Source organism: Cynocephalus volans, chromosome 7 (assembly GCF_027409185.1).
Source record: "Cynocephalus volans isolate mCynVol1 chromosome 7, mCynVol1.pri, whole genome shotgun sequence".
Taxonomy (NCBI): Eukaryota; Metazoa; Chordata; class Mammalia; order Dermoptera; family Cynocephalidae; genus Cynocephalus; species Cynocephalus volans.
In genome coordinates, this window is record NC_084466.1 from 116,880,592 (window position 1) to 116,907,908 (window position 27,317).

Consider the following 27,317-nt stretch of genomic DNA (forward strand, 5'->3'; position numbering starts at 1 on the left):
AACTGAATTATGGTACCTAAAATTGAAAATAATGGAATTAGTTTAAACAATGTTTTACAGCATATTTATTGGAAATAAGGAAGCAGATCATAGAACAGTATTACAGTATGATCCCATTTACACATGCAAAATTATACATGTATACATGTGATGAAACATAAAAGGCTGTCTAGAAGCTTTGTTCATTAAAATTCTAACAGTGGTGACTATTGTGGGGATGAAGGCACACTCCTTTAGGTAAGATTTTTATTTTTTGAATTTTTAATATTGTTTGTATTTCCTAATGAGCATATATCATTTTTAAAAACATTAAAGCTATTTTCTAAATTTAAAAAATATCTTTTGGAGAAGCCACATCAGAGCAGAACGCTTGGCATTGTTTTTCCATTTCCTTCTTTCTCTTTCTTAAGAGAATCCTGATTGTGTTCAGATAGCCACCTCTCCTCATGTGGCTGATGTCCTCAGGTGGCTGATGTGACACAGAGGAAGCTGATGCCGTTCCCAGCTCCAGATAAATCTAAGGCAAACATGGCAATCCCCAAGGTCTTGCCAGAGATTGGATCAGGAATCCCAGCTCAAGCCAAACAACATGTACCATTGCCTCAGCAATTGTTTTGGTCCAAAGATAGGCATATGACATAAATTGGCCCAATCAGACTGAAGAGAAAATCTTTTATTCCATGGTTGGAGGAAAAGTTTCTCTCTCTCCTACTGTGTATGGGGGAGAAAGCACAACACATTCCTTACTGCTCATAGTCACTCTTTCAAACATGAGGAAAGCCAGTCCAACATATGCAGAGAAAGAATTCTGTTGGGGGGATGGAACACAGGTACTATTATTGTAACTTTTTGTGATTATAAAAGCAAAGTATGCTCATTGTAGAAGAAAAATCCATAAAAAAGCATAAAGAGGAGAATAAAAACCACCCACAGTAGTGGTAGAAAGAAAAAACCATGTTCAACAATTCAGAATGTTTTGCTTTCTTTTACCATGATACATTTATTTTCAAAATTGCAATCACACTGAATGTGCAACATTAAATCTTGATTTTCTCACTCAACATTGTGTTTCCCCACATGATTCAATATTCCAACATAAGACACTAAATTGATGCATAATATTCTATTGCAAATAAGTATCACTATTAACCATTTCACCTATGAATTTTGGAATTAACAAATAATCTTAAAATTTATTGCAAATTAATAATGTGAGAAAATTTTTCAAATGAAGAGTAACAAAAATACTTTCTATATAAAAATAGTAATATATAAAAGTACAATTGTTAAAATGTTATTGTTCATTGGGTGGAGTTGACTGGAATAGAAAAAATAGTTCAGAAATAGTGTATAATAAAAGTAATATCACAGATAAAATGTTCTACAAACACAAAGAATAAGACCCAGAAACTAGCATCTGCTGCTCACGTCAAAGCTGAAAACAAATCTAAATGAACATTGGAGGTAAGCAGTTAAATAAATAATGGTATAGCTTTACTTGTTGTCTTTAAAAATTGTCATGAAGATCTGGATATAGTCATAGAAAGATTTCTAAGACAAATTAGGTGAAAAACTCAAGTCCCAGACCAATTTAAAATTCTATAAATAAATCATAAACATTGTTTGAATTTTTACAGCAAGATTTTTTGTTTGTAATTTTAAAAGAAAGGAAAAGGAACTTTGATCTTATATAAATAACCCTGTAGACTTGATAATCAGTAAGAAATGTCCCAAGCAGGCAGTTTTTGGTACGAACTATTGACTTCACAAATGCCAAGGCAAGGGCCGGCCAGTGGCTCACTTGGGAGAGTGTGGTGCTCATAACACCAAGGCCACAGGTTCAGATCCCTATATAGGGATGGCCAGTTAACTCACTTGGGAGAAAGTGGTGCTCATAACACCAAGGCCACAGGTTCGGATCCCTATATAGGGATGGCCAGTTAACTCACTTGGGAGAGTGTGGTGCTCATAACACCAAGGCCACAGGTTCGGATCCCTATATAGGGATGGCCAGTTAACTCACTTGGGAGAGTGTGGTGCTGACAACACCAAGTCAAGGGTTAAGATCCCCTTACCGGTCATCTTTAAAAAAAAAAAAGAAATGCCAAGGCAAAATGTTTAAACTGTCCAAGTTTTAGGAAAGATACTTGATCTCCAATTAAGGATACTTACTAAATTGTCTCACCATTCAACAACTTAATCAAATGGAAGAATATAGCTTTACCCAATCGAAACTTAATGGGTTTGTTTGGGTGCTTTGGAGAAGAGCAGATGCTAGAGGTAAGTAGGCCAGGGTGTACCTGAGGACAACATATTTGTAAACTAATGATGAATAGTGAAACATGAAGTATACATGAGAAGAAAAACAAAGATTTCATGTGCCATAATTACCTACCCCACCAATGGGACAAGTGCTATGGGCGTTATCACAAGACTCTCCCGTGTTGATGCAATGTGGGCCAAGGACGTTGGGGGACACATCTCCTAGGTTTGATGAAGCAAAAGCTGCTACATATGGTCCCTGTCAAAAGAAACATTCAGTTACCTTTTATTCTTTCTTACTTCCTATATTGAGTTCCATTAAAAATGTAAACATTCAATGTACTCTGGTAAGCTATTTAAAATCATTTGCAGACAATAAAAAGAGAAAATACAATATTCTGAGAAATTTTCCTATTTCTGAAAAGGCTCACATTGCAGTCAATATACACATTGTTACTGAAAATATTCCAATTATCAACAAAGCTGTTTCCAGTAGGAGGGTTTCAAATGCATGCCTCAAACAGAAAGATTTTGACAAGAAACACAACAACTTATAAAATGCTTGCACTCTGCTATTTTACCTGGAGCTCAGAGATCCATTTGCCCTTTAAAAACAAACATACTATTGGCTTAAAAAGAGCAAATGCAGACTCGCCTGTTGCAAAACTGAACCTAACTATACCATCTGCCATCTGGACCTGCCTTTCATTTATTTTTTCTTCCTCTCTTCAATCTGATTAGAGAAGTGCAAGGCATCAGCCTTAACAGAACTGGTCTACCTTTGCACCTTAAATATCTTAAATTTTCTTAGGGAAAGACATAACTAAGTATTAGAGATCATATGCCTTTTTTTAAATATACTAAAACATAATTTATCTCAAAGTGCCAGGCAGTGATCACAAATGGGAACCTCTTTTTATTCCCTAAAATGCAGGCTAAAATGAGAAAATATAGTTTAGTCAAAAAAGAAGCTAAAAGATCAAACTGAACATTAATGGTGCTGATATTTTTATAATGGAATGCTATTTCTAGGGACTCTTGCTCATCATGTATTCTTCTGCATTTGGTGCTTTGGTGCCTGAGTCAAGCAGAGCAGGTCCCTCTTCTCACTTCTCTATCGATAGTCACTAATTTACCTGAAGTTGAAGAGCTTTCTTGAGTACATGGACTGGGTTCCTGGACCCCCATGTCAGATCCCATCATTTTCTGAGTTTCAAAGTTACAAAAACAAGTCTGATGGATTAAGGTTGTCTCTGTCTTAGGCTTATTTCAGGGGAATAGAACAGGGTCCCTGAAAGGAATTTCGTCATTAAGAGGGAAGTCTGGAGCAGTTGAAAGAACTTATCGCCTATCTTCATTCAAAGTTCTCACACCTTTAAGAAAGTACTTAATATTTTTATAGTTCTGAAAACAAAAGCAAGCATCAATACAGTTTATCATATTACCAGCTTGGTAAAAAGCTATTATATGTTACAAAAATCTTGACTTGCCCTTCCTTATGCAACTAATTGTAATTTTAAGAAGCTATCTATATAAGTAGGATGAGTCATTTAAAATTTTTCTTTCCTGTTAGAGAAGATGGAGAATTCTTTCTATCCAAGCACATCAATATGTGATGTCCATGATGACTCTCTATTCTGGAGATTTGAATCAACTATTCGGAGCATTGCATGAATGATGACACTGAATGAATCAAGATGAAGACTTCAATGACATAAATTCCCACCTGTCCAGGTAGATATCCTTTGTTCTTCTCTTGCTCAAAAAGGTAAGATGCATAGCCCATATTATCACTATTTACAAGATGGTTGCTGTTGTTCATGCTGACTGGGTGGATGGCAAACCAGCTGTAAAAGAGGAAGAAGCCCTAAGTTAATGGAGAGAACCAGAGAGCTAACCGGGGCCAAAAACGATGACTGGGAGGTCAAGTTTTCTCCAGCAGGAAAAACATTCTAAATGACAGACATCTCACATTTAGATTCTTTCATCAATAATGAGCTTGAATTACAAATAATATACTCAAGAAGTCTGATCATTTACTTAAATTAAAAATACAGACCTTCATTTTCATGAATATTTCATCACCGACATCTTCATCATAAGCTTTAACAAGAGCCGAGACTGGTCAGTTATCAGATGATATACCTGAAGACATAGACTCGTATGTACAGACATAGACATAGACTTTGTCCTTCAAGACAGGCACACAGTTAATAATTATTCAAATCAATCTAATGCAATTCAGGAAAAATTTACTGAGGGTTAGCTCTATGCCAACCAGAGAATAAACTGTGGTTTACTCTCAAAATATCGCAGAAGACAAAAGACATGAATAAATGGCTTGAATACAGTGTGGCCAATGTTACAAAGAAATAGGCATAAAGTGTTTGGGGAACACAGATGACTAACAATTAATTCTTAAGGGCATTACAGGGGGAGGAAACAGCAGAATGAATGCACCGAGGCATGAAAGAGGGAGGATGTCATGCATAATTCAGTATGTCCTTATGCACAGTAATACCTTGTTTAAGTGGAGAGCTATAGAGTTTACAGACTAATTTCACATCAGTTACCTTATTTGAACTTCAAAACAACCCTGAGAGACAGACTGTTTTACCTTGACTCTGGGACAGGTGACTCAGAAAAGCAAAATGATGGCTCACTTGTCATAGAAGCCTAGCACTCAAGTCTGGGTCTTGTGATACCTTGTCCAGTGGCCTTTATAGTCTCAAACCTCCAAACAGGTGAAAAAGATACTTACGGAATGGAAGAGAGCGAAGCCAATTAACTGGAATACTCAAGAAAAGAGAGATGCCAGTTTATAAAGTTTCGTGTTAAGTGAGGACCTTAAAAAAAACTTCTATTATCTCAATGCTTTGCTGAAAGATTTTTAAACATTTCAGTTTACGTTCTTACCTATGTTACAAAACTAAATATTTACCTAATGACTAGAGATGTTATAAGACTTCAAGATCATCTTTCAGGATTCAGTTCTCATTGTGAAATAGACATAGATGAAGGTCAGAGGTGGCCAGATGAAAGCCCATGGGGCTGGGGCAGGCAACGTAAATGAGTTACACTGGTTGGTACAATAAGGACTGGAGAAGACTGTGGAAAAATGCAGCCACTTGCAGGGTCTAAAGACTGAAGCATCCACTCAGCTCCAGCCAAATGTTGCTTTAACACAGTGAAAGCCAGTGGTGCCAGATCTTCCCATTTTTTCAAAAGGAGCAATAGATCCATATTTTTGTATATATTTATCGACTTTAAAATGTTTCAGGAAGTAAATGCAATGGAAACCAAGGAGGGGAACTGCTACACATTAAGAGACTTGAGACACCAAGTGTAGTTTGTGAACTGTGTTTGGATTCTGATTGAAACAATTATAAAACGATTCTCAGGGGAAACTGAACTCAGACTTGGTATTAGATCATATTAAGAAGTTATTTTTAATTTTGTTGGCTGTGATAATGGGTTGTGGTTATGTATATTTTTAAAAACCTTTTTCTGATAGAGATACACACTGAAATATTCATGAGTGAAATTTAGGATATCTGGTATTTGTTTTGAAATATTCTAGCAAAGAAAAAATGGAGGGGAGAGATGAAAAAGAATGACAGAACATGGCTAATTATTGAAGCTTGATGATGAGTTACATGGAGATTCATTACACTAATTACTCAAAAATGGTATGTATTTGAAAATTTCCATAATAGTTTTTATTCAATGTTGACATCCATTTTGGATTTTTTTAAAACACAGTGTCAGGCCAAATCACCAGTCTGTAGGCTGAATTCAGTCCCTGGGATGCCTATTTGCCACTGTGAAAAGGTATAGAAGTTTAGGCTGAAGGTATTCTGTCATCCCCTAGAAGATAATCGCAAGGTTTTTATGTTTAAGAAAATCCTTCTATTGGTTCTTTTTTGTGGTTTGTCTCGTTCTCTTAAAACTCAAGTGTCAAGGGAAATTACAATCAACTAGTATTTTCCAGGTAGGTGAATTTTGCTTTTTTGGAGTATTACTCTGTTTAGTGTGGAAAGGAAATGTGGTAGTGGCCGTGGCAGTGCCATGGCTCCCCAACCACAGTATCTCTGTCTGATGTGATCACACTGAGTTCAGGCAGATTCAGCCACACTGAATCTGCAGTCATTCCACTGCGATCAAAGGAAACCCACAGAACAATTCTCTCAACATTGACTATTGTTTTGTATTTATTAGGCAAAGGACTTTCTATACAGGATCTAATTTTACTTTCACAAGAACCCTTTACATCAGGTACCACTATTACCCTCATTTTACAACTAAGGAAGCTAGGTCTCCAAGTGATGAAATGACCTGACCAAGATCACAGAAGCAGGGCTATGAAACCAGCTTTATCAGACTACGTGCATGTTCTTGTCTACTAGTTCTGTCTCTTCTCTCCAGTCACGTGCACATTTAGTTTAACTTTGACTCTATGCCAGACACTGGGAACATAAAAATGAATGAGACATCATCTTGCCCTTGAGAAATACTTCACAGAGAACGTGACATTTGAGCTGGGTCTTAAAAAGTGAGTAGGAACGTGGCAAAAGAATCACTAGAGAAGAGGCATCCTAGCAAAGGAAACAGCATCAGCAAAGGATTGGAGATGTGAAGTACGGTGTGTTCACAGAACAGGTAGATAGGGTGGCCAGAGCAGAATGGATATGGCAAGAAAAGATGGCAGTCCTACCATTCAGTCAATCAACATGAATTTTTTGGTAGCCAAGTGTGTGGTCGGCATTGTGTTAAACCCAAAGGAACAAGGACAGGAATCAGATGTGTTCTCTGCCATCAAGGATTTACAATTGGCTACAACGGTATATGTGGAGAAAGCAAACGCTAAGAGTTTCAATCTACTAATTAGACCACAGACGATTTGATTTCTTGTTTATTTCATGTATCTTAAGTCTTAGAAAATAAAACTTTTTCTCTACAAAACTGAGAAAATAAGTATGCAAAAAAAAGTTATTTGAATTGCAAGAAAGGACGATGCTGTATTTTCCTCGTCCGCCCTTTGAAATGTGTGCAATTAAAATACCAAGCTTGTCACAGCAACCAGAGTATTATGGTATAGATGAATATTTATAAAGATTTGCAGAAAGGTGGTCATTTTAAAAGACTGTACTTGCAATTTATTTTATCTGGTCAAAAAATTTTCTTCAAAGCAAAGTTCAAAAGAAGGGAAGAAAGGTTTAGTTAGTTTCTGGAGAAGTTAGAAGGCAGACATAAAAGGATGAGATGACTACGTCCTTGATGATAACATTTTAAAATAATGATTATGTCACAGCTAGATGTAAGATAGGAGGCAGGGCTCTACTTGAGTCAGCATGATATAATTAAGAGACCTGAAGAACATCAGGAGATGGGGGATCTTATCCTAATTTGGAGCAGTTAGTTAAAATTTCTGAATCTCTGTTCCTGAGACTGAAAAATAACAGATTTCGACTATGCTTTGTGAATCAGTAAACAGTATATTAATATGGAATACTATATATTTTTTCCTCCTGCGTAAATGAAGCATTTGGAGCAAAAGAGTTCCAGGCCCTCTTTCAATTCAGACATTGAGCATTTCCTACTCTGAAACAGAAAAGAAAATCCAAATGCAAAATCAAGTTGCTCAACTATTCTCAAACAGTAACAAACCCACCCCAGGCTCCATTCTGTCAAACCTGGACCGCCGTGTCCAGTATGCAGGTTGTGCCCTGTGCAAAAGTAACTGGCAAAGGGGATCATTAGGGGTTTAAATGCACCTTCTGCTCAGCTTAGTGAGCTCAGTCAGCCCAGAGAAGGGAGTGCCTTTGTAAGATTAACACCAAGGCCTTCTGTGTTAGCTGTGGCTGCATCTAACCCAAACGTCCACAAATAGAAAAACAGAATATTCTTCCTTCATTCAAAAGTAGTATTCATGAAGATGCATGGTAACATGGGGCTCTTTGGGTAAATACAACATAGGAGGCTCCAGTGGCTTGAATAGTGTCCTGCCAAAATTCATGCTCACCTGGAACCTCAGAATGTGACCTTATTTGGAAACAGGGTCTTTACAGATACAATCAAGGTAAAAATTGAGTGATACTGGCTTAGGGTGAGCCCTAAATCTGATGACTAGTATCCTCATAAGAGAGACAGCCAGAGACACGGAGACGAAGCTGGTGTGGAGATCGAGGCAGAGACTGGAGTGCTGTGTCTACGAGCCAAGGAAGCCAAGGACTGATGGCAATCTCTACAAGCCAGGAGACAGGCACGGGACAGGTTCTCCCTCAGAGCCTCCAGAAGGAACCAACTCTGTCAACACCTTGATTTTGTACTTCTGGCCTCCTGGCCTGTGAGAGAATAAATCTCTGTTGCTGTAAGCCACCCAGCCCGTGGTAATGTGTGGCTTCCTTATGAAACTAATACAGAGGCCACATATTATAGTGGCTAAGGATACCAGCTATGGAGTCAGACACAAGTTACTTAACCTATTGTACTTGAGTGTTCACATCCGTGACATAATAATAATAGTACCTACCTCAGCACTTGATGATTAAAAGAACTAATACATGTAAACTGCTTAGCACAAAGACTGGCCTATACTACAAATGGAATAAACGTTCACTATGATCATGTTGAGGCTGATACTGATCTGCTGCTGCTGGTGATGATAAGGAAAAGAGCTAGAAAGCTCTGCGTATATATATATATATACACACATATACCTTCACATATATATGATTTATAAGATGAATACAGTGTTAAAATATACAGGGATATGTGTGTGTTGGACACATGCTGCACCTGTATGTTCAACCCACATGATATGGGCATGGTAGGACTGAATAAGGAAACACTGCCCTCTTGTGGCAGAGACTGAGTGCTCACAAAATACCCATGTGCTCTTCTTTGTCCCAGTCCCACTTGCAGGGTGGGGCATGTGAATATCTCTGGCCAATAATGTGTGTCCAGAAGGACCACCCAAACCTCAATAGACTTTGCATGAGTGGGAAGTAAGTCTTTAATGTGTTAAGCCACTGGAATTTCATGATCCATCTGTTGTGGCAATATTAATTACCTTAATTAACAAACCTCTTTTTCACCTCCCTCACCCATCCCTTTGCAAACTGGGTAAGGAGAGAAAAAAAGTGTTTCTCTGTGTTATATTGGAAGGATTATTGGGCCCAGAATTTTACCCAAAGGGTCACCTGAATTTTAAACCAGCAGAAGCAATGAATAAAGACCAGACTGCTCAGATTAAAGAAAGACAATGAGCTGTAGCCAGAGGAGCCCTTCTCAGTTACAGGTAAGTGTGAGACGATCGTCCTGGTATTTCTACCCTCTCTGCTTCAGAGAAGAGATGTACATTCTCAACTAATCCTTTTGTTATCTCCAAAAATCCTGAGTGGAAAAGTCCCTCTAGATAATGATATTGGAAAGATACCTTGTTTAGGTGGGTTCCATTAAGTTACAGCAATCAAAATTCTTGCACCCTAAATGGTATGATTAAGTGATCAACAAAAGAAAAACAGGAAATGACCAATAAGAGGGTTTTTTTGTTGTTGTTGTTGTTTTAAAGTCAGTCCAACTAGGAATTAAAGAGATTCAAAGGAAAACAACGGATTTGGTTTTCTTGAATCTATTACTTGGCAACAATTGTAAAGCATGATAATACCAAGATTGGCAAGAACATGGGAAACAACATTCTGCTCATGTTTGGGTAGCAGGAATGTAAACCAGCAAAACCTTTCCAGAGGGCTGTTCGGCAATTTATAGGATCAGCTTTAAAAGCCAAACATTCTCTTTGGCTCAGCAATCCCACTTCTAGGAATTTAGCTTAAGGAAATCATTGGCAAATATGTAAGATATCTGTTCAAGAATGCTTATCACAATGTATTTTATGATGGAAAAAAAGCTGTAAGCAACCTAAATATCAAAGGATTGCTGATTATTTTATGTCTATCTATATTTATTGTCTGTCTGTCTCTGTCTCCTGCCCCAATCACCCCACCAGCCTGTAAGACCCTTGAAGATACGGGCCATGCCTTACTCATGATAACATGCCACATGCACAGAGGTGCATGCTCAACATTTAGAAAGTCTGTTGAGTTAAATACTAGGTGGCAACTAATCAATAGATGAATTTATTGTAATGGAAGAATGAGTCCTATTACCTCAGCCCATATAGCAAAGTTTATTTTATCAGGGAGTTTTTAGTGGCCCCACTTTAAAACCAAAGGGGTGACTCCAATGCTAAGAATTTCAAGCACTCTGATATGCCAATAATGAAATTATTTAGGAGAGTTAGAATCTTATTCTATTTCTAACCTTTTAGTTGAAACGATTTAAACTCTTTTTTTATGTCATGCACAGACCTAGAGCTTTGCATGCATTATCTCATTTAATCCTCATGAGGTATTATTATTACCATTTTCAAATAAGATGGTTGAGGTCTAAGGGAATAAGTTACTTTCCCCAGTTCACAGAGTTAGTAAGTGACAGGCAGGGCTGGGATTGGGACCCACATCCACCCCATCCCCAGACCTGTGAGTCTTTACCGTTTTCTTCACCACTTCGTTATTTTTAATTTCCCATTAATTCTACTCACATGAAAGCTTTCACTTAGATATTTCTTAATTCTACTTAGAAGAACAATCATCACCTTTCTGACACTTATGAATATTTTAAGGGCTTACATTATCCCATGGTATGCTCACAAATGCTTAGGGATAAGAAAACATAGACACAGTAGTCACATAACTTGTCCAATGTCACAGAGCTAATAAGGATGAGAGTAAACTCAAGCCCTAAGTGCTAGCACTCTAGCACCTAAGTGCTATTCTACACTCCCTTAGGGCACTTGGGCATCATTTGTAAGTGCACAGGTCACGGTGTCTGGCGCTATGTTACCCTCTCGGTCAATTCCTGAGTCAGTCCTATCATAGTGACCGAAATCACACATGAATGCAAATGCCTTCTTTTCAAGGAAAACAAAATCCATGTGTTTTCCTACCTGCTGTTACTGCCAGACAGCAGTGCTAAAATCTCTGCCAAGCTGTAATGTGACCTTGTCTGCTTCCTTTAGGGGGTCTTGGTTCTGCTTATCCCTGATAGGCATTGTCCTGCTTTAGACTTCATCCTTTTAGGAAAACACAGGTAAATACAGTAGTCCCCCCTTATCTGAGGGAAGTATGTTCCAAGACCCCAAGTGGATGCCTGAAATCACAGGTAGTACCAAACCCTAAAATATTGTGTTTTTTCCTATACAGACTTGTACATGCCTGTGATAAAGTTTAATTTATGAATTAGGGACAGTAAAAAATTAACAATGACTACTAATAAAATAGAACTATTATAACCATATGCCAGCATCACTAGTCTTGCGCTTTAAGTCGATTATTAAGTAAAATAATGGTTACTTGAACACAAGCACTGCCATACTATGGCAGTGGATTTGACAACTGGGACGGCTATTAAGTGACAAATGGGCAGGGAGCGTCTACGGCATGGATGCGCTGGACAAAGGCATGATTCACATCCTGGGCAGGATGGGACGGGACAGCCGAGATTTCATCACACTACTCAGACCGCAAGTGATTTAAAATCTACATACACATTGTTTATTTCTGGAATTTGCATTTGCTACTTTCAGACTGTGGTTGACTTCGAGTAACTGAAAGCATGGAAAGTGAAACCTTTGATAGGAGACTACTGTAATCTCAAACCCATAATCACTTGCCTAGTGAGTCAGATTGTTTTCTCATTTTACCATGTGATACCTGTCTACCATCATAGAAACCCACATGGGAGAGTTTGATAAAGTAATCAGCAGTCACATGTACTGAGTCTGTATAGCATACAACACTGACTGTGCTGAGCTCTTCACCCAAACCACTCGCTTATGTCAGCTTGACATTAGCCCGGTTTTACAGGTGCACAACTCAGCCTAAACAGGCTGACAACCCGGCCCAAGGCCCCAGGGCTGATCTCAGGCGTGTCTGACCTTGGAGTCCGGTCTCTTAACCAATCAACTTATTCCTGGCATCTGCTGGTACTATTCTAGCCTCTTTTTTCCCCCCTGTAATTAAAGAAAGATACCCAGACAAAATTTGTTTTTTTAAAAAAAAAAATAAAGAAATAGCATACCTGATAAGGCCCAAGTCATCTCCATTCAAATCTACCATTTTCAGGACTACCATTTCCTTGTCTATGTTTGAAGAATACCTAGTCAGCAAAACAGAGAATCTGAGTCAGCATTAGAGCCTGGCCCTCATGCATGACAAACAGCAGAAGATGACACGAAACCAAAAACGAAAATGCCTCGCAGTAAGTAAGACTCCCTGACAAGCAGAAACACCATGACCCACGTCAGTCCCTCATTCCTCAGCTAAGGAAAAGGTTTGCGACCGTGATCAAAGTTAGGGGCACTGGGTCAACTAATTAGAGCTGAAATATATATTTTTATATAATATATACGATATTATATAACATACATATATCTCTTACAAAAAGGATTTGCCTTTGAAATTTCTACTCATATCAAATCTTAATAGGATCTCTTAAAAAGTTAAGGCAAAACCAAAAGCATTCAAGACCTGTAACTTAAGTATTCTTTTATGTCTTTTCAAGGGAAATCAGATTATATTTTCTAAAAATCAACTCCTTTGAAGGCTATTGAAAAATACGCAGAAAAATGTAAAGTGCCAAATGGTCAAGCTGAAACTGAGATATTATTTTATACTACTATAGGAGCCAAGTACTCTAGTTCTGTCACAAACTTGTTTCAACACCTAAAAAAAAAAAAAAAAAAAAAAAAACCCACAAAATAATCACTCTTCCCTAGTTGCTTCATTCAATTATGTTGGTTGTTTTATTTCTTACTCTTTCTTCCAGATTCTTTCTTCTTTTATCTTCTCTCTCTCATCACACTCTCCTAAACTAAGATGATTTCTTCTGCATAACTTGCAATAAAAGAACTATTCATTAACTTAACAAATGTGTGTTATGCACATTTTTATCTCCATTTTACTGATGAGGACACTGAGAACCAATTAATTAAGATAAGTAAATTACTTCAGGTCATACAACTAGGAAGTGATAAAGTTAATATGAGATCACTGTCATGCCTGATCTCAAAGCCCAGAGTCCTTCAAATATCCACACTGGCTCCCACAGCCAACAAAGTGGCATAAGCTGGTGTACATTTCTACATTCACTTTTTGTTTCCACTTGTCTTAGATTATAAAGGCGTTTGTAAATTATTTTTGCTTTTAATACTCTCCTAAGATCCCACCATATTCATGAAGTAACAACATTGTACTTAGATTTTGTTGCTATTCCCAAAAGGAAATGCAACAATTCCATTTGCTAATTCCTCCCCACCTTGCTCTCTCTGACTGTGGATTCTGCAGGTAAGAAGAAGGGCTTCGGTTGATCTGTGTATCATCCACGATTCCTTTATTGGTGAAGATTTTGCCTGGTTTCATATTTGAGTGTGCTATCTCAATGCTCTGAAGGTTAAAAAAAAGAAAAAAGAAAAAAAAGAAGTAAACTTAGAAATCCTGGTGGGGATAACAGACTTAGTCAATATAAACAGAAGAGCCCTTTGGACAATTTCCTTTGTCTCTAATGTGCCCCCACCGTGGGATAAAAGCTGGAGAGTCACATGGCTGGTATCATTCCAGAGGTAAACAGGAATGGCCTCTATCAAGGTTAAGATAGAGGAAATGTGTTATACAGGAGCACAGTACTGACTAACACCTGAGCCTACAAAGAGCTCCCTCTCCTACTCTGTCAGGACTACTAAGTCAGGCACAATTTGCCATTTCAGATGGCCAAAATGGGAGACTTGACTCCTATGACACTGGAACAAAACTTAACACGTAAGTCTTCTCACCCTCCTACCCTCTCCATCCCACCACCCTCTAAGGCAGAGCTTTTCAAACTTTTTTGAAAATTTGAAATGTGTCTCTCACTGAGAAGCATAGTCAGAGATACATTATTTATCGTAACTTAACACACATCAACATATACATCCTAAAACAAAAGTTCACAAAACAAACTGTAGCCCTGCTATGTGTTATGTACTATGATATTTTCCAGTCTATTTTTTTAGAGTTCTTTTTTTTTAAGTGCTAATTATAACCCATGAAATTGATTTCATAAGCCATTAACACATTGCTAGCCACAGTTTGAAAACATTGTTGTAAAGAAATTCCTGCTTTTACCAGTTGGATCTCTGAATTTGGGGATTGGCTTTTTGAGAATTAATAGAGACAGGCCAAACCTGAAAGGCAAGTGAATGAAGAAAAACATTAGCAAGGATCCTATGCAAGAAAATAATAAGAACACAGGGGAGTACAAGGCACCCACACCAGGAATGGGAGAGGAGTTGGAGGGTATTGGTTTGGCGCACCTTCGAGGTCTGTAGGTGCTGTAGAGGACTTGAGAGATGAGGATGTATGTTTATAATTTGGATCCTTTTTGCTCCTTGGGAAATACAAAGAAATTTAGAATTATTTGTAATTACTTTTGGTTCCTTAATGGATTCCTTTTCATGTGACTTTCTGCATAGAACAGACCACTTGGGGCCCTATGACTTCTAAGGGTTCCATACAAAATGCTTTGTCTCTTTAGATGACTACATGGGACTTAATGCCATAGAACAGTTTGTTCCAATCAATCAGTTCCTCAAGACTAGAAGCTAAAAGGGAGTCAGGAAGGAGAAGAAAAGGTAGGTGTAAGACTGTGCTCAGATTCAGATCCTATAGGGACTCTCTCCCTTGCCACACCAAACTACGCCTAAAACACCTGTGAGCAGTGGTAAAGAGCAGCTGCCTCTGGGGCTTTTTGCCTACCTTCACGATACCATTGACCATGTACTCAAAAGATCGATTGCTAAATCCTTCACTGGCAATTATAAATATAGTGTACTGGAAATATCCTCCTGGACCTGAGTGTGTGTGAGTGCCACTCAGGAGAACGTTGTCTCTTCTGTACAGGGAGCCATATTTACTCTGCAGTCTGTTCAGGACCTTCAAGAAAAAAGAATAGAACTTAGAGGATAGATAACATGGGAACTCGACATGAGAAAAGGCTCTGATGAGTTCAGTCATGGATCCATACCAATGACATCCCTGCCAACTGGCCCCTCACTCTGTGTGTGAGTACATCATTATAGTAACAACGACAACAATAATAAATAGCAATAGCTAATATTTTATAGATTCTCGCTATGTGCAAGCACAATGCTAGGTATTTTATATTCATTACGTCATTTAAACATCTTTATAACAACCCCAACAGGTAGGTATTGTTAACTTCATTTTTTAGCTGAGAATATTGAAGTGTACAGAAGCTAAATAATTTGCCCACTGATCTAATAAGTTGCTGAGCCAGACTTCAGATCCAAGCCTCTCTAACTTTAGGACCAGTACTCTTACAGGTTCATCATTCAACACAGGGTACTGTGTTAAGACCCAGATACTGTTCTAAGCACAAGGAATATATGAAGTTTCTAACCTGAAGACATTTTTATTCTAATGAAGGAGAAAGACAATAAAAATGCCAATAAATATGTAGTATTATATCACACAGTAATAAATACTATGAATAAAAACTTTCCAGGGTAAAGAAAAAGGGAACGGTGAGTTTTAGAAAAGATCTTTCTGAAGCGGGGATCTCTTTCAGCGGAGGCTTAAATAGAGCAGGTAGGTCATGCAGTATTTGAGGGAAAGCACCTCAGGCACAGGGAACAGACAGTGCAAAGGCCTCTTAGCTACTCTACGGCCTCACTTCCCAAGATGAAGAACTCAATATTCCCTGACACAGACTGTTACACTTATTGGTCTAGGGAAAGCCATCTGCTATGATGTAAGGACACTCCAGTAATCCTGTGGAGAGGCCATGTGAAGAGAAATGATTGTGTAAGCACTAACTTTCCAGCCATGGGGGTGAGCAACCTTAGAAGTAGATTCTTCAGCCTCAGTTAAGACCTTAAACAACTGCAGCCCTAGCTAATATCTGCATGGCACCTCATGACACAGGAATGATGATGTGTGGCTTCTGTTCTAACACAAGTCAGAATTGCACAACCCGGCCACTCTGGAATTCCTGACTTAAAGAAACCCTGAGCAATAATACACCATTATTGTTGCTTTACGCCACTAAGTTTTCAGATGATTTGTTGTACAGCAAAGGCTCACTAATACAAAGAGACTCAGTAAATGTTCATCGAATTAGTCAATCAGTGAACATCCAGATGCGTGAATAGTGTCTCTGTATGGTGCACACACATCAAGAAATCAGTAGAGAGAAAATTAGGGATGTTGCTGAGAAACTGTTTCTGATTATGCTTTAATCAGCTGCACTCTGAAGTTTAGTATTATTGTGGCTTCTTAGTGAAAGATCATTAAAATGATCCAGCAGAGGTGTCAAACCCAAAGCAACCATTAGCAATATTTATCTTAGTATGGCATAGACAGTTAGATAAGCTGTCTTTCTGGGGGGGAAAAAAAAGTCTCTCATTTGTATTGCTTGCTGATTTCTTTGGTGTGAATACCCCTACCATGATCAATTTCAAGCTATCAAAAGTTTAACAACCAGCTCACAACGTTCCTGAGTATTTAACAAGCAGGCCAGTTCCAGCACACCATTGGTACATAGAGGAGCAGCAGCTTACGTGCTGTGCACTAACATACATAAAGACATAATCTCTTCTATTTTAGGTCAAGAGCTACACCACCCTCACTCCAGTCATTGAAGCAGGAAGATTTTATAAATTATCTTGCTTTATTAACACATGACCCAAAGGTGGATTGTTAGATTACCATGTCCATATAAGCAATCGTGTAAGGCAAGGCAAGTATGGAAAGGAAATATGATATAACTCAACTAACATCCCTCTGATCAAGTAGCCCACATTCTCCATCCCAGTGAGTTTCTGTATTCCCTCTGTTTGATCCTAACTCCAGCCCCAAATGCTCATCACATTCACATATTCATCCACACAGTAACTACCACACTCATGAAGGAGAAATATCTATAAGGAGAAGAGAAATTATCCATGAAGGGCACCAGCTGTACTGAAGTCAAAGCCGATGTTCTCACAATTCTGCAACCAAGACAGGAAAGCAGCGGGAAGACAAGACTGTAAGTCAACTTTAAAGCTCCCCTAATCCCACTCTATTTTATTACTAAAGAACATTAGGATTTTAGATTTACATGTATTTGTTCATGTCTATTTAAGAACCAAGATCTTAAAAAGTCAGAAATTATGAAGCTTGAATTTTAAAACAAAAAAGATTACAAACAGCACACAGAAATCTTATCCTAAACCACAGACTCTGATATGAAGCCAGACACATGGGACTTCTGGGGGAAAAAAAAAAAAAGAAAAAGAAAAAGAAATTAAAACTCAATCATACAGTAATAATGCCCGCAAATAGCTATTATAAATAGCATGTTTCCCACTTCATGACAGGAGAGGTACTCTAACACAGAACAAAGCAGTTACATGAATGTCTACAGCTCACTTTGTCTTCAGTTTCCGTTCCATTTCCCATTGTCAAAATAGAGTTTGGAAAGTTATTCTGTTTCTGCGTCACTGCTCAGAGACCTTCCCTAATTTTCATTCCATGCTGGAAATTTCATCTGTCTTAGAGCTGAGATTGAGAACCTACCTAAAAGCAGGTGTTATAAATAAGCTTAATGGCACTTATTTAGCTACATTTATTTTTCACACCTTCCCTGTGTTAACTTGGAATAACTGAGCGGGTTTATTTAAAGCCCTTCCCTCTGGGTTTCACATTGCATGAGGAAGTAAAAATAGGAAGAGATGGTTAAATGGTGCCCACTATTGACTTGATAGCATCTACAAACCAACACTTTAATCCCTCTCCCTTCCGTATTCCATCCCCAAAGTCTACCTTTTGACTCTCCTATTTCTGCTAATGACCCTACCATTTCCCAATCAGAACCATCTTTGATTCTTCAGAAAAGCAGTATAGTGCAGTGGTAATGAACATGGACTCTGGCACCAAGAAGCTAAGTTTGAATCCCAGCTCTGACATGTCCTAGCTATGCAGCTTTGGATAAGTTACTTGACCCTCTACCGCTTGGTTTCCCAATCTGTCAAATGACATAATAGTACCTTCCTTGTAGAGTTGTTTGGAGGACTTGGAACAGTGCCTGGCTCACCATAAGTACTATGTAAGTGTTAGCTTGTATGTCTGTTCATCCCCAAATCTCATTAGCATTTAATTTTATCTCCTACCACCATGTAGTCTTACTGCCATCCCATTGGTTTAAGACGTTTGTGCCAGCCTCAGATTATATAGGGGAAAGCAACAGGCAAAGTTTAAAACTCCTCTTCATGACCCCACCTTCCCTTTCTTTTTCTTTCATTTTTGCAACACCTTGTAAAACTCCCTTGTACTAAATCCCCTCTGTTTAAAATACCTAGTATGATTACTGTTTTCTTAACTGGACCCTCACCAATAGATCCTCGATACTAATTTAAAGAATCTGCTCATTTGTGTCCTCACCTCTAGTTCTACTCTATTTCAATTCTTATCAAGCATCATTGTCTGATTAATCACCCTAAAGCAAAACTGTGTTTACATCACTCTGCCACTCAAAAGTTTTCTAAGACTCCACATTTCCCACAGAAATGACCTGGCCCTCTACAACTATGACAAACACACCTTCCAGGTACATCTCCACCTACATGCCTGCATACATCCTAATAGAGCTCCTCTGTTCCCTCAAAAAAAAAGTCTACATCCCTCTCTAGTACCTCTCTGTCCCCTCCTTCTAATCCCTTTCCTTCCCATTTTAACCACTTAAAATTCTGCTCACTCAAGTATAATTTCTACTATGAAAATGTTTTCCTAATTTTCGTTCCCTGAATTGCCATGTGATGGTCTTAAAAGATTGTTTGTCCACAAATTCTTTGCTATGTCTCCTTTCAAGAGGTAAGAGCTTACTTTTCCTACCCTTGAATGTGGGCTGGATTTGGTGACTTGCTTGGTGACTAGAAAAGGGTGAAAGTAATGGTGTATAACTTCTGAACCTGGGTCATAAGAGACACAGTGGCTTCCTCTGTGCTCTTTCCCTTGGGTCTTTCACTCTGAGGGAACCCAGCTGCTATGTCACGAGGATATGAAGAGTGAGGGGTGGAGGCCTTCTGCCGACAGCCACACAAGTGAACCACCTTGGAAGCGGATCTTCCAGTCTGAGTCAAGCCTTCAGGTGACTTCATCCTTTGCCATTATTTTGATTGCAAGAGAATCTAAGCCAGAATCACCTAGCCAAGCTAGTCCTAAATTCCTGACCCCCAGACCACATAAGATAGTAAATGTTTGGTTTTTTTAAGCCACTATATTTGGGGACAATTTCTTACACAGTAATAGATAATCAATACACCACTGTACATTACCCCAGTGAATTACAGTTGTCTGTGTATTTCTGTTACAGTCCTTCCTCTTATCCCCCAATTAGACAGTGATCTCATAGGGGACATGTCCCCTGAAGTGACTAGCAAAGTGCCTTGCAAAAAAATCAGGTGGTCAATGCGTTTTTCCTTCTAAGAGGATAAAATAATGTCATTTTTAAGAATATTGGCTCTGCGATTAGGCATACGTGTGTCCAGAACCCAGTTCTACCATTTGCTAACTGTGTGAATTTTGGAAAGTTACTCATCGTCTCTACACTCAGTTTCTTTATCCATAAAATGGAGATAACAGCCGAGCCACCTAACAGTTTTGCTGTAATTGTGGGCTTGGGGAAAACACTCCATCCCTGCTCCTCACATTTCCACGGATGGGAGAGGCTTCCACTCTACTCCCCAGGACAGAGCAATACTGAAGTAGTGCCTTCGGACCATGACATCAGCCCTCTTACTGGCCCCTGCACACAGCAGGAGGAGCCAAGTGTTTCACAGGCAAGGCTGGTGGGACATGACACTGCATGACCGACATTCAGGGTCATTGTTATGGTCAGTGCTCCAGCCTCTCCTCATTTTCACATCGTGAATATGTAAGCAGACCACAACAGAACACACTCTTTGTGACCTCATTCCATGCAGAAAACATAGCTGAGTCAGGGCTTAGAAAGTGGCTTAGACAGATAGCACTGCAAGCCCCTGTCTAGCACTCTATTTCTTTCTCCCCCAACCCTTTTCTCCCTCTCCTCCTCCCACTCTTTCCTCCCCTTCCCCCTCCTCTCTTTTTCTTTCTCTGCACATGACAGGCCTCAGGCAGCCCAAGACCTTCCATGCATCTTTCTGCTAAGCTCAACTGTGCCTACAGGTGAATAACAAGGTCTCAATTTGGGAAAAATCATAGAAAAATCTGCCATGTCCTACAGTACAGTTTAAAGGTGAAGAGAGCTGATCTTGTACTATTTTTAAATTTTTGTTACAGAAATTTTCAAACCATTACAAAACAATCAGAGTAATATAATGTACCTGTCACCCAGTTTCTGCAATTACCAATTCATGGCCAACCTCATTTCAGTGTTGCATTTTCACTCTCTTCTGACTCCTTGCATTTATTCTCAATTGTCAAAGAATTTGAAGGAAGGGGTAGCGATTAATCGGTGCTCTCCAATTTTTAACAAGGAGGATTAAATGAGAGAATATACACGAAGGCCATCTGGAACATAATAAGCTTTCAGAAAGACATTAGCACTACTAGTGATGATGAGCTATCAGCAGAATTGACAGCAAGTTTTGACCAAGATAACTTAGACTGGAAAAATGAGGATCATTCTCCACATAAGAGTGTCTGTTAGATTGCCAAGAGTTGAGCTTATAATGTGGAAGGTGGTAGAAACTTACTGGACCAGAAGCCAGGAGGGTTTAGTTCCCGTCACATTCACCCACAGACTGTTCTTTAAACCATGTCATTTCTTTCTCCCCTCAATCGCTTACCTCCAGCCTGAGTCGTTGGGACACCATGCCTATGTCGATGTTGACAAACACCGTCCGATTGGACCCATCAGGTTCTGCCATGATGAAAGCACGACTGTACAGCCTCGTGAGGATGCCCTGTGCAGTCTGGCCCATCTTGCCATAGCCCATCTGAAGAGGAAGAGAGAATCAGAGCCACTCTCATTTACTATTTATTATTTAGGATTAAATAATCTTTACTGAGGTGCCTCACGCTGGTGTTTACTCCCTAAGCCAAGTCAGATACCATATACCTATCCCAAGCCCCTTCTCTCTCCTGCCCTAAAACTCACCCATAAAAACCACAGCCAGCTCTTCAGAGCAACCACTTAAGGAAGGGTTGACATCCCAGGATCACTTTTCAGAACAGATAGCCAGGAATGATTTCTAGGATCTAAAGATTATTTGGTAGGAGGGAGCCAATCACTCCCATCAGACAATTTCATGCTGTGGTTCCTAGGGAAGCATTGATGTAATGGATATTTCCACCATCACAGCCAAGAAGTTGTACCCTAGCAGTCAAGAGGCCACACTGGCCCACAGAAGTGTTTTATTTGGTTTGCACAGTGTTTGCCCATAGTAGGTTTCCAGTGTTTGTTAACTAGAGTTGCCTACATTTTTCAAGTGAGAGATTTAAATCCTCAAAGCTTCAGTCCAGAGATTTTCTGGCTTCTCTTGAAAAAAGTATGAGATAGGGCAGCCTGAGCCACATTCTCACACGGCAACAATCAGCAAGAGCCATGCACTTTCTTTTCTTGTTTTTTTTAAAAAATTTTATTGTTTTACCACAGCCCCCATCATTTCCTACTGCCCTCCCCAAACTAAGGATTCACTAGACATTTGCCATCATATACTGGCCTGATTCAGTCATTTAAGACACCTGCCCAGCCCCTGGAGTATTTGAGTTTGCCAGCCTTGCCACTTCCACTCATAAAAAATGGCCAATTGACTTTACAAGGGAACTGTAATTGAATAAAAGTTTCCCTCTTCCTTATAGCGTGATATTCATAGTGCAAGTCTGTAGTACAGTCAACAGGAAAGCTAGAAGAAGGTGATGATGTAATAATCAGGAATGAATGTGGGATGCAAAATGATAAAAATGACTTGTTCAGTCTCCTTCAGGAACTCATCATTTACTTACCAAATTAATATCTGATACTTGTCCTGTGCAGTCAGCTCGCCCAACACCAATATGGTAGCCACTGAAGTTCTGAAATAGAGGCGGCACAGGGATGTAAGTCACTGGAGAAACTTGGCTAGCTGTGGGGCCCTGGGTGGCCAAAGAGCTTTGGGTGGTTGAAAAATCATGGAATCCGGAATCTAAAACAGAATAAGATATTTGAGAAACAACATTTCAGCCTGCTTACTTGTTAGCATTAATTAGAATACATAGGTTTCAGGTTCCTAAGGAAATATCTTTGTGTATTCTATGAGGGGTCTTCAAAAAGCTCATGAAAAGATTCAAATTATCTTTTAATTTCATTTTTCCATGAACTTATTGAAGTACCCTTGTATGTAATATACACAGTGAGAAACTCTTTGAAACCTGTTTGAAATCATAATCCTGAATCATAAATCTCAGTAAACTGTTGGAAATCATAATTCTAAACAGGATCTTTTTCTTAGACTAGAGATGTTTCAGACTAACCATGAAGGCCTCCACTGAATGCCCTTACACTTCATATCACAAGCCATTCCTTGTCAAACTCATCCCCTTCACTCCCTTTTCCTGCCCTTCCATTCCAGCCAAAGAAAACTGGTGCCAGGTTCCTGGCACACAACCTAATATATCCAGCCTGTGGGCATTTGTTTCTTCCATTCTCTCCATCTAGACCCTGCACTCCTTTCCTCTCCACCAACCAATCTTCACCTCCCTCTTCAGAGTTTGTCTATTTCCATCACACCTAGATCCAGCTCAACTCCTCATCTCTACGATGCTGCCAGGTGTCTCCAGCCTGCTCTGATCCTCCTTGACTTCCTAAAGACTTTTATTCTTAATGCAACCAAGGCATTGTACACTTGGTTACAGAGTTCCACCTTATTTTAATTATTCTCATGTCTATACATGTATGTTTTTAAGTATCTATATTCTACATTAATATGTGCGTATATATGTTTATCACACACACACTCTAACATCAAGGGAGGAAAAATGACACAGAGATTAAGAAGGCAGGCACCAGAAACAAACAGCTTGGATTTACCCTATCTTTACCATTTACTAACTGAACAAATTGCTTAACCTATTCCATCCCAATTTTCTCATCTATAAAATGAAGATAATAATATTCTACTTCCTATGTTTATTTTAAACAATAGCTATGTTAATGCATATTAAATAGTTAGAACAATGGTTGGTATATAACTTTTAGTTCCCTTTACATATTTAGACTTTTATATATTCATTTATTTGTTTGTTTCCACTTCCAGACAATAGCCAGGAGTAGCCAAGGCAGAAAATACCAGTGTTACAAGGCATTATTGGTCATAAAGTACCTAGGTGAGAGATTTATCGCTCATTCCTTCTGGGATCCTAGAATTTTGAAACTTAAAAGAACTTAAAGATCACCTAGAACAAACTACTTTGTTATACAGATGAGAAAACCAACAGTCAGAGAAGTGACTTAAACAAGATTTCAGGCATACGAATCAGGTCCCCAACCCAGCTCCTCAAACTCAGAATCTGACGTTCTCTTGTCCAAATTCTAGGTTAAGTTAGAATCCACGTCTTCTTATCTCCAAGCCCATGTTTTCTACAAGACATCAAATATTGCAGGGAGGGAAACAGACAACCCACACACTTACAGCCATCTGATCTTTGACAAAGGCACCAAGCCTATTCACTGGGGAAGGGACTGCCTCTTCAGCAAATGGTGCTGGGATAACTGGATATCCATATGCAGGAGAATGAAACTAGATCCATACCTCTCACCGTATACTAAAATCAACTCAAAATGGATTAAGGATTTAAATATACACCCTGAAACAATAAAACTTCTTAAAGAAAACATAGGAGAAACACTCCAGGAAATAGGACTGGACACAGACTTCATGAACACGACCCCAAAGGCACGGGCAACCAAAGGAAAAATAAACAAATGGGATTATATCAAACTAAAAAGCTTCTGCACAGCAAAAGAAACAATGAACAGAGTTAAAAGACAACCAACAGAGTGGGAGAAAATATTTGCAAAATATACATCTGACAAAGGATTAATATCCAGAATATATAAGGAACTCAAACAACTTTACAAGAAGAAAACAAGCAACCCAATTAAAAAATGGGCAAAAGAGCTAAGCAGGCATTTCTCTAAGGAAGATATACAAATGGCCAACAGACATATGAAAAAATGCTCCACATCACTCAGCATCCGGGAAATGCAAATCAAAACCTTGCTATTGCCTTATTGCCACCAATATAGGAATATGATGCCAACTAAAGCTAAACCTAGCCACATAGCCAAGGGCAAGTGCTTTGCACTCTCAGAGAGTCTATTTCCCCATATGAAAAATGGCAATAAGACTAGCACCTACCATTATAGGATGTTTGGTGAGAATTAGATGAGAAAATCAGGTGATATCCTTACTAGAATGCTCAACACAAAGAAACCATTCAATAAACTGTAACTATTGCTGTAAGAATAGCTACCATAGTTATCAATAACCTCCCTGAGGATCCTTTCATTTCTAGAAGTCTGAGACCCTGCTCTGCTCACTGCTGGATCAGAGGATCTCTGTGCTCTGTGTTTGCAGAAAAAATCAAAGCATGAGGACATGGTAGAGAATACGCTGGAAAACAGAAGAGACCACAGACAGGAAAACTTTGATGAAAAATGCTGTCTTCTCTAATTGGCCTGAGCCAAGCCCTGCCTTTACTTTGGTCGAAGCATCCAATCTCCGCCTCTCTTCTCTACTCAGTCAAAAGGTATGTAATCTAACATTGAAGAAACAGAGCCTTCATTAAAGACCCGTTGCCAATATTGCCTGTCAATGTAGCTTACACAGTTTGCAAAAACTAATTTTTTTCCAACATTTTTTTAAAAATAAGGAGATGTCTAAAAAATCCCAATTTCCAGGTTCTCTTGAAAACTCAGGAGATCTGTGACCATGTGACATCATGACAACACACAGCTAGCACTCAGAAGGGGTGTGGACCCCCTTCACCAGATTTTCACCTACATCTTCTCTAGTCCACCTCCCCATCCCACCGCATTTATAGAGCTTGACTGGCCCTGGTAAGAATTTGAGTTTGACTCCTAAAAGAAAACATAGGGGAAACACTTCAGGAAGTAGGATTGGGCAAAGACTTTATGAATATAATCTCCAGAGTACAGGAAATAAAAGGAAAAATAAACATATGGGAGTGGACCAAACTAAAAAGCTTCTGCAGAGAAAAAGAAATGACAGAGCAAGAAGATGACCTACAGAACAACAGAAAATATTTGCAAACTATGCTCCCAACAAAGGATTAATATCCAGGCTATATAAGGAACTCAAACAACTTAACAGTAAAAAACAAAACAAAACAAAAAACCCACAAGTAACCCAATTAAAAAATGGGCAAAGGAGCTGAATAGTTATTTCTCAAAGGAAAATATACAAATGGCCAACAGATACATGAAAAAATGTTCAAAATCACTCAGTGTCAGGGAAATGCAAATCGAAACCACATTGAGATATCACCTCACCCAGTTAGATGAGCTATTATCAAAAAGACAGAGAATAATAAATTCTGGCAAGGATACAGAGAAAAGGGAACCCTCCTACACTGTTGGCGGGACTGTAAATTGGTGCAGCCATTATGGAAAACAGTATGGAGTTTCCTCAAACAACTACAGATAGAACTGCTACATGGTCCAGCAATCCCACTGCTGGGTATATACCCAAAGAAATGGAAATCATCATGTTGAAAGGATACCAGCACCCCCATGTTTAGTGTAGCTCTATTTACAATATGTAAGAGTTGGAACCAACCTAAATGTCCATCATTGGGTGACTGGATAAGAAAAATATGGCATATATACACAATAGAATACTACTCAGCCTTAAAAAAAAGAATGAAAAATTGCCATTCATAGAAACATGGGTGAACTTAGAAAAAAGCATGTTAAGTAAAATAAACCAAGCACAGAAAGAGAAATACCACATGTCCTGACTCATAAGTGGGAGCTAAAAAATAAATAAATTTGAAAAAGAAAGATACAACAATGACAATAATACATTGAATTTTCAAAAGGAGAGAACAGAATTGAGGTTACCAAAGGTGAGAAAGCGGGAGGTGAAGGAAGGGAAAGGAGGAATTGGTAAAAGGCCACAGAAAACAATTACATTGTGTAACGTTGAAAATACTAATTATCCTGAATTGAGCATCACATATTACACACAGGCATTGATATTCAACTGTGTACCCCACAGATTTGTACAATCAAATATGTTACAGGTTTTTTTTAAGTTGAGTTTAAAAACCATTCTCTTAAGCTTTTCACAGACTATTGACATTCAGTGGGTCTTACATTCTTCTCTTGCCCCCAGGAGAACATGATGTCAACAAGGAGGCAAAAAGAAAGAATAGAGGCTCTGGGCAAAAGCTGACATTACTGGGACTTAATGAATCTTGGGCTGTGAACCCTCCCCCCACCCACACAGAAGGCAGGAGTGAGCACTGCCACAACCAGGAGGCCCAGGCAGGAAAAAGCCCCAGGAAGCCCTCCCCCCACCTATATAGAAGGCAATAGCACCACCACAACTGGGAGGCCCCACACCACTTCCACAGAGGTGGTCCACAACGTCCACCAGCACAGTTTATACTGCTGTAAGGATGACTTGCCACCACAGTAGCAGCCATGACCACCATGCAGGTGGCCTATCACATATTTAACTGCATTGACACGAGGAGAGTCACCAAGGAGCCTAAAAAAAGAGGAGGAAGTCTTTCTCCTCACACTCCACTCTAGGGTAATAGAAGAAGCAACTGATCTACCAGCTGACCAGAAATCAACACAGAGATACTAGAAATATGAAAAAAAACAAGAAAATATGACACTGCCAAAGGAATATAATAATTCTCAAGTACCATACCCTACAGAACAGGAAACACTTGAAATGACCGAAA

General features: G+C 39.0%; 1 protein-coding gene across 1 annotated transcript in view; it reads right to left on the reverse strand.

Annotated features, from left to right (window-relative positions):
• ASAH2 (N-acylsphingosine amidohydrolase 2) overlaps positions 1 to 27,317 on the reverse strand; it is a 53,428-nt gene that overhangs the window by 20,594 nt on the left and 5,517 nt on the right. Inside the window, exons 2-8 of the mRNA XM_063101572.1 lie at positions 22,347 to 22,525; positions 21,188 to 21,337; positions 15,114 to 15,290; positions 13,639 to 13,766; positions 12,403 to 12,480; positions 3,989 to 4,109; positions 2,396 to 2,521 (exon numbers count right to left, since the gene is read on the reverse strand). Of these exons, the coding sequence (XP_062957642.1) occupies positions 2,396 to 2,521; positions 3,989 to 4,109; positions 12,403 to 12,480; positions 13,639 to 13,766; positions 15,114 to 15,290; positions 21,188 to 21,337; positions 22,347 to 22,525 (959 nt within the window). The remainder of the gene's footprint in view (positions 1 to 2,395; positions 2,522 to 3,988; positions 4,110 to 12,402; positions 12,481 to 13,638; positions 13,767 to 15,113; positions 15,291 to 21,187; positions 21,338 to 22,346; positions 22,526 to 27,317) is intronic.